Consider the following 12,814-nt stretch of genomic DNA (forward strand, 5'->3'; position numbering starts at 1 on the left):
ACAAAAACCAGGAAAAGACCCCAAAGAACTGAACTCATATAGACCCATTATTCTCTTACCTATATTATCTAAGCTATTTGAAAAAATGTTTCTGCGTCGATTAGAACCAATAATAGAAGAAACAAGATTAATTCCAAAACACCAATTTGGTTTTCGTAGCAAACATGGAACAATAGAGCAAACACATCGTATAGTCAAACAAATCAGCAATGATCTAGAAAACAGCAGGTACTGTAGTGCAGCTTTTCTAGATATCAGCCAAGCATTCGACAAAGTGTGGCATACAGGACTCCTCCATAAGCTGAAGAAAAATCTTCCGTATCAATATTATTTAATTATAAAATCGTATCTGACAGATCGCTTTTCATTAGTAAAACAACAAGATGCTCGCTCAGAACTATTTAAAATAAAATCCGGCGTCCCACAAGGTAGTGTACTTGGTCCCTTACTATACCTGTTATTTACTGCTGACCTACCTACAACTAGATTGACAACAGTCGCAACATTCGCGGATGACACAGGTATTATCGCATCTCACACAGACCCCCAAAGAGGCATAACTTACAAGCCCACTTAAATAAAATAGAAAAATGGTTAAAAAAATGGAAACTAAGAGCTAATGAAACAAAATCGACCCACATGACATTTACCATGCGAAGAGAGAGCTGTCCACCAGTATACATAAACAACAAACAATTATTACAAGTAGATACAACCAAATACCTGGGCATACATCTAGATAAAAGACTAACATGGAGAAAACACATATTCACCAAAAGAAAGCGAGTTATTTAGGAGTGGAAATGTATATTGTTAAAAAAATACGTTTTCGGGCGTTTTTTAGCAAATAACTCAAAAGGTAAATATGTATTTGATCGAAAAAAAATACAGTAAAAGCAAAGTTGTAGCTCTTGAAAAATTGTTCTTATTCGTCAAATTCCCAATCGAATATTTAACATGAAATAACCAAAAAATGAAGCCCTTTTCGAGGAAAGCTCATTAAAACTTTTTTAAAGTATGTAAAAAAACTTTATTTTTTTTAAGTTTATAGCATCAAAACTAAGCGAGCTGCGCTCAAAATACAGGTAAAACCTTTTTTGGTTGAAAAATATTGTGAAAATCTCTCTCTATTTAGCACCTCAAATTAAACTAATCATTATCGCTTTGCAAATAACTTAACTTTTTTTTATATGACTAGTAAGTTTTACCGGTTCAAAGTGCTTAGTTTCGAAAGGACTTGAACGAGTCAGCAATCACGAGTGTATACGAATTTTGAACAGCCACATCTTAACCAATGTTTCTCTTACAGAAAAACAAAATAAAACACAAAATATTTACAAAGCAAAACCTACATTTCTTTATTGTTTGAGTTTTTTGTATCACTAATACCTTATACGTTATTTTGAAAAAAAGGCATTTTCCAAAATGCCCTTTTCTCAAATTTTTTTTTACTATAAAACCATTTTTTTTTCAAATAAGATCTTCGATCCGGTCAAAGGTACAGATCACAAAACAATACCTATATATATCAAGTAAATGGTATAGCGCTAACGATTAATTTTATTTGGGGTGCTAAATAGGGGGGGGATTATCACGATTTTTTTTACCAAAAAAAGGTGCCAACTTTATTTTGAGCGTGACTTGCCTAGTTTTGATGCTAGAAACTGTTATCAAAAATAAGAATAAAGCTCTTTTTTAAACATTTAAAAAATGTTTGAATAAGTTTCCCCAAAAAGTGCTTCACTTTTTGGTTATTTCAAGTTAAAATATTCGACTTGGAATTAGACGAATAAGAACAATTTTTCATGAACTACAACTTTGCTTTTACTGTGTCGATATACTTCTTCATGAATACACCTTTTTTTTTATTCGTTGTAAGCTACATTTTTGCTAAAAAATATTTTTCGATATATTTAATTCGATAAAAAACTTATTTTTTGAGTTATTTGCGAAAAACCGCTTGAAGACGTGTTTTTTTTTGTTGAAAAATAAACATTTTCACTTTCCAATAAATTGAAAAGTATTGACTTATATAAAGAAACTCTATAAAACAGAAATTGCTAAGAATTAGTCAATTTATCCCAGTGGCGGATCTACGGGGAGGGAAAAAGGGGAAATTCCCCCTAACAAAGTCCAAAATTAAGGAAAAAAAAGTTGTTGAAATAAAAATATATTAGCTGGTATGAAACTTAAACCACAGACATACAAATTCAACCCAATAAACACGCCAGTTAGGAAAATTAAGGGCACTTAATGCATATAAGTTATTATTTATGTCTTTTATGCAGTGTGGGCTTATTTTTTTATGTCTTTTGGATTTTGTGCCATTGGAAGTTCCCCCCTAATTCAAATTTCCCCTCCCAGGGCAAATGTCTAGATCTGCCACTGATTTATCCATTTTAGGACTTATTTTAAACGTATGTTTTTCACCACCGAGAGTCACCCCTTTCGCCCCAAAGTAAAAGCAAGCAACGCCACAAGTCCAACTTTAAAGTTGAAGTTTAAGTAGAACCTAAATCCAAATTGTCAAGCAAAATCCGTCGTGGCGCTGATAATTACACTCCTAACGGTCATTTACTGGGCTACTACTATTCATGCAATGTTTATGGCAATATACATTTTTCATCTATGCGTAAAATAATATAATAATAACACATTTTTAACAGAGGCCCCGCAAGCTTGATGCTGCGGGGGTCTCTGTTACGCCCCTGTGCCTTGCGCAAGTCTATATTTATGTAACACTGTTTATGTTCTATGCATCTTGATTTAGGTTAAACATATAATGACGCTAGTGCCATCTAATGACAAATACTTGAACCATAGGTGTAAGACTTTTTGAGATAGGAATTTGTAGTTTTACTAAACTGTTGGTGCAGTAAATTGGGCGTAGACGTAGCTAACAAGTCAAAGAAAGAAAGTGATATTGTCCCGATGTGTACTTTTGCCCTAGGGGTGTCCAAAAATAAATGTCCAAAATAAGTCCGGAAATGGATAAAGTGACAAACTGATAAACTGATAAAAACTGATTATTAAATAATTATAATTATTAAAACTAATTATAAACTGACTGATAAACTGATGAACTGATAAACTGATAAAAACACCAAATTTTAACCAATTTTGGTCTTACAGAAAAAAAAGACAAAATATTCAGAAAAACAAAGCCGACTTTTTATTGTTTGAGATGTTTATTATTTCTAACAATTTTTAAGTTATTTTGAAAAAAATGCAGTATGTACATATTTTAAAAATTCAAAATTTTAAAAATTTTAATTTAAAACCAAATTTTTTCAAAAATAAGTACTTTGAATCGATGAAACTCACAGATCATACTATAAACACAACATAATTAAAGTAACTCATGAAGAGGTAATGATTAATTTCATTTAAGTTGCTAATTAGGGGGTGATCTTCATGATATTTTTTTGTCAAAAAAAAGGGAACCAACTTTATAACTTTTTTATAAAAACAGAAATAAAGATTTTTTAAATACTTTAAAAAAGTTGTAATGAGTTTTCCCCAAACTTATTTTGGACATGTACTTTTTCACCTCCCAAAGGGGATGAAAATTACCCCCAAGGCAAAAGCACACATTAGCACAGTATTGCTTTTTTTCTTTGATATATTAGCTATGCGTATGCCAAATTTCATGTCAATCCAAGCGGTTCTTGAAAATTTAGAGCAAAAACCGTAAAAAAATGTATGAAAATGTATCATACTATTACTTAGACCGGGCAGTATCGTCGCCCCCGCTAGCGTAATTATTCCGATTCGATTTTTTTGCACAAACTACTCAAAAATAGGTCCTTATAACATATCCACAGGGTGCCGGGCGGTGCCGTGGTCGAAAAACTTTTTAAACAATTTTTTTTTAAACAAATCCACAAAAATAATTTTTTTATTTCCAACAATTTTTTTTTAGATAACTTGGGTCATTCTGAGCAAAAAAGGTCTCCTGTCATTTTTCTATGAAATTGACTGTTGTCGAGTTATACGCGATTAAAAATTTGAAAAATGTGAAAATGGCCATTTTCGAGGCTTCATAACTCGATTAAAAATGATTATTATGAAATTCAAAAAGTGACAAAATCAAGATTTAAATACCTTCTTCAACGTCCTGAAGAGATTTTTGTCACTTTTTTATTACAAAGCTGTTATTTTTAGTTATTAACAATAAGCGGTATAGTCCAACTGTATCGTCGCCCCCGTTAGCGGAACTATTTCGATTCGATTTTTTTGCACAAACTTACTCAAAAATAGGTCTTTATAACATATCCAAAGGGTACCGGGCGGTGCCGTGGTCGAAAAATTTTTTGAACAATTTTTTTAAAACAAATTCACAAAAATAATTTTTTTATTTCCAACAATTTTTTTTAGATAATTTGGGTCATTCTGAGCAAAAAAGATCTCTTGTCATATTTCTCTAAAATTGACTGTTGTCGAGTTATACGCGATTAAAAATTTGAAAAATGCGAAAATGGCCATTTTCAAGGCTTCATAACTTGATTAAAAATGATTATTATGAAATTCAAAAAGTGACAAAATCAACATTCAAATACCTTCTTCAACGTCATGAAGAGATTTTTGTCACTATTTTATTACAAAGCTGTTACTTTATTTATTAACAATTAGCGCTATAGTCCAACTGTATCGTCGCCCCCGTTAGCGGAACTATTTCGATTAGATTTTTTTGCACAAACTTACTCAAAAATAGGTCCTTATAACATATCCACAGAGTGCCGACCGGTGGTCGAAAAATTGTTTAAACAATTGTTTTTTGAGTAAGTTTGTGCAAAAAAAATCTAATCGAAATAGTTCCGCTAACGGGGGCGACGGTACAGTTGGACTATACCGCTAATTGTTAATAACTAAAAATAACAGCTTTGTAATAAAATAATGACAAAAATCTCTTCAGGACGCTGAAGAAGGTATTTCAATCTTGATTTTGTCACTTTTTGAATTTCATAATAATCATTTTTAATCGAGTTATGAAGCCTTGAAATGGCAATTTTCGCATTTTTCAAATTTTTAATCGCATATAATTCGACAACAATCAATTTTAGAGAAAAATTAAAAGAGACCTTTTTTGCTTAGAATGACCCAAGTTATCTAAAAAAAATTGTTGGAAATGAAAAAATTATTTTTGTGAATTTGTTTAAAAAAGATTGTTTAAAAAATTTTTCGACCACGGCACCGCAAGGCACCCTGTGGATATGTTATGAGGACCTCTTTTTGAGTAAGTTTGTGCAAAAAAAATCTGATAGAAATTGTTCCGCTAACGGGGGCGACGATACAGTTAGACTATAGCGCTAATTGTTAATAACTAAAAATAACAGCTTTGTAATAAATTAATGACAAAAATCTCTTCAGAACGCTGAAGAAGGTATTTGAATCTTGATTTTGTTACTTTTTGAATTTCATAATAATCATTTTTGATCGAGTTATAAAGCCTTGAAAATGGCCATTTTCGCATTTTTCAAATTTTTAATCGCGTATAACTCGACAACAGTCAATTTTAGAGAAAAATAACAAGAGATCTTTTTTGTTCAGAATGACCAAAATTATCTAAAAAAACATTTTTGGAAATAAAGAAATTATTTTTGTGAATTTGTTTAAAAAAAATTCTTTAAAAAATTTTTCGACCACGGCACCGCCCGGCACCCTGTGGATATGTTATAAGGACCTCTTTTTGAGTAAGTTTGTGCAAAAAAATCGAATCGGGATAATTGCGCTAGCGGGGGCGACGATAATGCTCGGTCTAACTTGTTTATTTTAATTCATTTATATTATCGCTTATCTTAGTGTTAACGTATGCACTGTATGTAACTTTTTAATCTTACTGTTATTTTAGAATATCGATATATAGCTGCAGACGGTTTTGACAGTTTGAATTGTCAACGATTAGAAGATCAATTAACTTTGAATATAAATAAGCGAACCTCTACTACAAGCAAAGGTAAATTGGATTCTGATTCTGAAACCATTTTCATGTGGAATTATTTCTCTTAACAACAGTATTATTAACCACAATAATTGTCATTGAAATATGTTTATTTTCAAGTTTAAATTCAAACTAATATATTGTTCTGAAGCTATTTCTCTGTGGCATTTATGTAATTTATCATTCTAAATGGGAAATAAGCCACAATTTAACTTAAAAAAAAAGATTTTATTAACGTTTCGACTTTTAACTCGGACGTCGTTGTCAAAATACAAAATATTACTAAATTAAACAAAAATGTTGTTGCTGAGTAAAGAAAATTCTTCTAATAATTTAATTTAATCTGACTCATTCATATCGGCAATTCAGACATATATTATACATTTTAAAGTCAAAGACTTTAAAATGATTTTGCCAATATTTATGAGTGGCGTCCCTGGGAAGACTTTATTGAATGAAATCAACTTTAACTAAAGAATATCCGTCACAAAAAATCATAGCATGTGATTTGTCTTTAAAAAGACAAACACATACAATGGTGACACTAAATTCTCGTGTTAACGATTCCATGGTAAATCACGAGGAAAAACAAGGAAAAAACTTCATGATACTATCCCGACATTGTAAGTATTAGTTTTGAGAGTAAACTGAATGTAGGACCAAATACTGACTATGTCGGGAGAGTATCATAAGGTTTTTTCCTGGTTTTTCCTCGCCACGAGAATTTTACTGCAACACTATTGCATGCGTTTGTCTTTTTAAAGACAAATCACATGCTATGATTTTTTTGTGATGGATATTCTTGAGTTAAAGTGGATTCCATGTAATCGAATGAACTATCTTTCAATAAAGTCGTCCCAGGAACGCAACTCATAAATATTAACAATATCATTTTAAAGCCTTCTACTTTAAAATGCATGTCTAAAGTGCCGATATGAATGAGTCAGATTAAATTAAATTATTAGAGGAATTGTTTTTACTAAGCAACAACATTTTTGTTTAACTTAGTAATATTTTGTATTTTGACAAAGACTTCCGAGGTGAAAGTCGAAACGTTAATAAAATCATTTTTAAGATATGTATATTGTGGCTTATTGCCCATTTAAAATAATAAATTACTGTTTTGTATGTAAATTGGGTTTTGTATGTATATGTATAATAATTAGTATCTAACGTTTTAACATACGTCCATACAAAATGTTTATCAGTTTTTTTTCTGATTTTTTTTTAATGTAATTATGTTTATTTACAATCTACATCATTAAAAGAGTATTAATACCCCAGGCTGTGGGTGAAAAATAGGTCGATTTCAGGATATAATTTAGGAATTTTTGAAACCTATCAGATGTTGTAAAGGACGATGCCAGGAATAACTTCTACTAAAATGTAACCAAAAATATTGTGCGCTTTTTTTTAATTGCGATTTTCATTTGTTAAATTTGCAATTTTTATTGATTTTTAATTTTGTAGCTTAGGATATTGATTTTAGAAAAAAACTTTTTAATAGAAAGCTGTAGTAAATTAAAAAAACCTACAATTTGAGCTATGGTATGTTTAATTTTGTTAATTGGTTATTGCAAAACAGCCTGCGAAAGGTCCAAAATGGCCGTTTTTTACAATTGCATTATTTATTGTACAAATAATTTTTTTTTATTTTTTAAAGCTTTAAAATGAAGATCTTTCAATTCCAAACGTAAAAAAAATTGTAAAGCCAGATTAACGAATTTGTTGCTTAGATATTATAAATTGTTTATCCCAAGAGGTCAAATGTCGAAGGCTATAACTTTTTGAAAAAAAATCGTATAGAGTTGGTGAAACATCTAGTTTCCTTCTAAAGAGTTATACTTTCATATTCTGATGTAAATAAATGCGTAAAACATTTTTAAACCTCTAATTTTTGGGTTTGAAAATAAGGGGGCAAATTTCGTTAAAAACATTTAGAGCTGAAGCGGCGCTGTACATCCTATGAGTTTCTAACTTACAGATTATTGTTGCTGAAGACAAAACGAAGATTTATAAAGAAATAAAAATTTTCTACAACCAACTGAAGCCGAGATAATTGTTTTTTTTTCTTAAGTCGTAGTGCCTTTATTTATAACAATTAAGAAATTATTTTACAGTCATTGACTAAAGGAAGACTTATATTATCTTAAAATAAAAATTATTATAAAATATAATTACACTTAATTATTAAAAATTATTTTTAAATTCGGTGCTTTTGCGAGCGGCCGAATTTTGCAAATCGCCCGGCTTGCTTCAAATCCGCGCGGTCGGAAAATTTTTACGTAACTTGTATTAAATTTTGACAGAAAACAATTTAATAATATTACCATTATAATATACAGTCTATTTACCACTGTATTTGTTTTTCTTGATAAACTTTTATATGTGAAATTTCATTTCTGAAGAAATAATATTACAAAAATGATACATATATATGAAATATATAACTATATTTTTAATTTTTTCATTGTTATATAAATATAATAATAATAATGTTACTTCTTACTATAATATACAATATAAAACTTTTTCTTCTTGTAGTGACTATTCTTTTTGGATTTCACATATAAAAGTTTATCAAGAAAAACAAATACAGTGGTAAATAGACTGTATATTATAATGGTAATATTATTAAATTGTTTTCTGTCAAAATTTAATACAAGTTACGTAAACATTTTCCGAGCGCGCGGATTTGAAGCGAGCCGGGCGATTTGCAAAATTCGGCCGCTTGCAAAAGCACCGGTTTAAAAAATAATTTTTAATAATTAAATGTAATTATATTTTATAATAATTTTTCTTTTAATATAATATAAGTCTTTCTTTAGTCAATGACTGTAAAATAATTTCTTAATTGTTATAAATGAGGGCACTATGATTTAAGAACAAAAAAAACAATTATCTCTGCTTCAGTTGGTTGTAGAAAATTTAAATTTTTTTATAAATCTTCGTTTCGTCTTTAGCAACAATAATCTGTAAGTTAGAAACTCATAGGATATACAGGGCCGCTTTAGCTCTAAATGTTTATAACGAAATTTGCCCCCTTATTTTCAAACCCAAAAATTATCTCGGCTTCAGTTGGTCGTAGAAATTTTTTATTTTTTTATAAATCTTCGTTTCATCTTCAGCAACAATAATATGTAAGTTAAAAACTTATAGGATGTACAGGGCCGCTTCAGCTCTAAATGTTTATAACAAAATTTGCCCCCCTTATTTTCAAATCCAAAAATTAGAGGTTTAAAAATGTTTTACGCATTTATTTACATCAGAATATGAAAATATAACTCGTTAGAAGGAGATTGGATGTTTCATCAACTTTCTACGATTTTTTTTTCAAAAAGCCTTCGACATTTGACCTCTTGGGATAAACAATTGATAATATCTAAGCAACAAATTTGTTAATCTGGCCTTAAAATTATTTTTTATGTTTGGAATTGAAAGATCTTCATTTTAAAGCTTTAAAAAATAAAATAAAAAATTATTTGTACAATAAATAATGCAATTGTAAAAAACGGCCATTTTGGACCTTTCGCAGGCTGTTTTGCAATAACCAATTAACAAAATTAAACTTACCATAGCTCAAATTGTAGGTTTTTTAATTTACTACAACTTTCTATTAAAAAGTTTTTCTCTAAAATCAATATCCTTAGCTACAAAATTAAAAATCAATAAAAATTGCAAATTTAACAAATGAAAATCGCAATTAAAAAAAAAGCGCACAATATTTTTGGTCAGTGGCGGCTCGTATAACTTTAGGAAGGTAGTGCCAGAATCCGGGCAGCTGCCTAAATTTTTTGTGGCGGTTTTACGATATGGCCAAAAAGGATATAAAATATAAATAAAAAAAAAATAGGCGCAGATATTTTTATCTTATATCTATATATTTACTATTTTTGGGATGCCAAAAAATTTACCAAAATTTATCAAAACAGTTCCGTAAATTAAGTAATTAGCAATAAAATAAATTCAACTTACCACCAGTATTTACTGCTGATGTACTTTTTTTTTTTGTTTTTTTCATCAATAGGTGGGGAATCTGCAAACAGACGTCGGAGGTAAACATTTCCAACAGTGCTGGGTTCCTGAGCTGAAACCTCATCAGTGTCACGTCGACCAGTTTGGCTCTAAATCGGACCTCACTGCCCTCCGTAACTCCGATGTGGCCGGGACCAGCTAAACCCCACTCCTCTCATACTAGGGCATCAGGGTGGAATCGCCCGTTAGGGCATGACTTCTCCCCGATGTCCTTCTTTTGCCCGATTCTCAGTCGCTCGTCATCACGCATCAGCTTCCGTCTCTCACACTCATCCGACCACCACGTCCTTTAATCCTATGCTGTCAATGTTTCATTCTTCCTACCACTGCTGATGTACTTGAAGTTTGTTGCTACGATATGGTCTCTAGAGCCTATTTAGAAAATTATAAAAATAACACTATTCTGTTATTTACACACACGCACAAAGTTATTTAATATCACTTTTAAAGTTTACGATATGTGAAGTCCATCCTTCTTTCTTTTTTGGAGGCAAAGTTTTCAATGACTTTATTATTAAAATTGTCAATGCCATTTACAAAATGTCTTTCTGTAGACAGCATACCTAAAGCACTTAGTCGTTCTTCCTTCATGGTATTTCTGAGGAATGTCTTAATTCGTTTTAGCATTGAAAAACAACGTTCTGCTTCAGATGTTGACATGGGAATGGTTATTAATATACTTAAAAGTTTAACGGTTTCTTCAAATGTACATTTTAAACCTTCATCATTTAATAAAACAGATAACGGAACAGCCCCAGAGGTAGTACTTAATTCGTCTCGCTGATACAATACTTGTAATTCAGTTTTAAGTCGAGTTTTGTTTAAAAATAAAAATTGTGTGCATGTTTCATTAAGAAATGATTCGGGGAACTTATCCTTATAAGCAGAAAACTTCTCTGACATAAATAAATGAGAAGCAACTAAATGTCCGGAGAAGGTAAACCTTGTTTTTATTTGCAACAAAACTGCATCGCATATCTCTAAGGCTTCCCGTTTTCTGCTGGGCCTGTCCTCTTCAATTCGCGCCTTTTTTTTATTGGTTCATCATTATCGGTTTGTCTCTGTGACGTGTTTATTTCTTCTTGAATACTATCCATAATGACGTCCATTTGCTCCCTTATACCTTGAATTGCTGCTGCAAAATTCTCCAAATCTTTTTTCACTTTGACAGAATCAGTGCATACTTTTTGCAATTGATGAAAAATAATTTCTACGTGAGGCATAATTTTATTAAAAATAAATAGCCAAAATACAAAATCTTTATTCTGGAGCTTTAATTTGTAACCATTTACTTGGTTAATGGAAGACAAATCACGTGAAGTACTTTGTATAATGTCCATAACTGCAATGAGGTCTTTTCTATTTTCATGAACAGTATGAACACTTCGTGATTGAAAATTCCAACGTGTTTGGGAAGATTTTGGCAACCTGCGATTAACCACCTCATCCAAAATTAGAAAAAAATATCCTAGCCTGCTTATTGATGGAACATGCACTTGTCATAATTAAATTCATTTGGTGTGCATAGCAGTGAACGTAATTTGCAAGAGGATATGTCTCCTTAATAATTTTTTGCACACCATTTAAGCCACCACTCATAACAGATGCGCCATCATAACTTTGAGCGATTAATTTGTTTGGAGTATGTTTTAACAATGGATTTAAAACATTTAAAATACATTCAGCGATTGACTTAGCATCATGTCCGCCCGGCACGTAAAATCTCCAAAATCTCTCAACTGGTCGTCCTTTACACAAATATCGAAAGACTATAACTAATTGAAATTCACCAGCAACGTCTGTGGTTTCATCGGCAATCACTGCAACATAAGGAGAATTTTCAATTTCTTTCTTAATTTCCTCGTGGTAAACATCTAACATGCACTCCAGTAGTTCATTTTGTGTTGTTTTTGATGTACCTTTAAAAGATTTGGAACTTTGAATGTGAACCTTTAAGTCGTTGTCTAATTCAGCGCTAAAATTGACCAGCTCCTTAAATATGCCTCTGTTGTCTGAATTTTTCGTTTCGTCGTGACCTCTTAGAGCTAACTCAAAAGCTCCACAAAACCTTATACAATTTATGATTTGATTCAAATTCAAGACATATCGATTCTTAACTACCTGTTCATTATGTTTAATTAGACTATCACGATAAGCTGAATTTAATTGGGTTTTTATATTTAACTTACCAAGCATTGAAAAGCTAAAAACGTTATTCATGTGCACTTTAGATTTTTCATGGGATTTCAATTTCTCCCATATATGTACAAGATCATCGGTGCCTTTGTTTGACCAAGTCTCGTCACCTCCAAACAAAACGCATACAAAACAGAAGAGTTTATTAGTTTGTTCGCAACCACACAACCAGCTATTTTTATCATAAATAATTTTATTAAACTTACGACAGCGAATTTTTGGTCCATTTCCACTTTGTTTTTCAATTTTTAAATCGGGTAAAGGCCGACCGAGTTCTTTAATTTGTAGTTTTTTTTCTAACGAAAAACCACCAAAAGAGTTTTTTAATATACTAATTTGATTCATTGTCAATAAATAAATTAAACGTAGAAAATAATCAAAATATTATTTTTATACCTACGACACCCACGATCACAACGCACTAACTAATAATTACAAATTAAAAAATATAGTAGAGTATAAACACAAATATACAATACAGTAGTAGACAATAAACACAATAGCGTCAAGCGAACGCGTAAAGGAACTAGAAATATGTAGATCTAAAACATTGTATCTTAAGATCCACTAACTTCCTTTTCGAGATTTCGAGCCTGGCACGGAGACTCCAATTTAAACGTATGTTAAAAGTGCAATACCGCT

The 12,814-nt window shown here is 31.0% G+C and overlaps 1 protein-coding gene across 1 annotated transcript in view; it reads left to right on the forward strand.

The window, feature by feature from the left end:
* Positions 1-12,814, forward strand: part of LOC126887030 (uncharacterized) — a 560,578-nt gene that overhangs the window by 284,229 nt on the left and 263,535 nt on the right. Inside the window, exon 8 of the mRNA XM_050654335.1 lies at positions 5,852-5,956. Coding sequence (XP_050510292.1) covers positions 5,852-5,956 — 105 coding nt within the window. The remainder of the gene's footprint in view (positions 1-5,851; positions 5,957-12,814) is intronic.

Source organism: Diabrotica virgifera, chromosome 6 (assembly GCF_917563875.1).
Source record: "Diabrotica virgifera virgifera chromosome 6, PGI_DIABVI_V3a".
Classification (NCBI taxonomy): Eukaryota; Metazoa; Arthropoda; class Insecta; order Coleoptera; family Chrysomelidae; genus Diabrotica; species Diabrotica virgifera.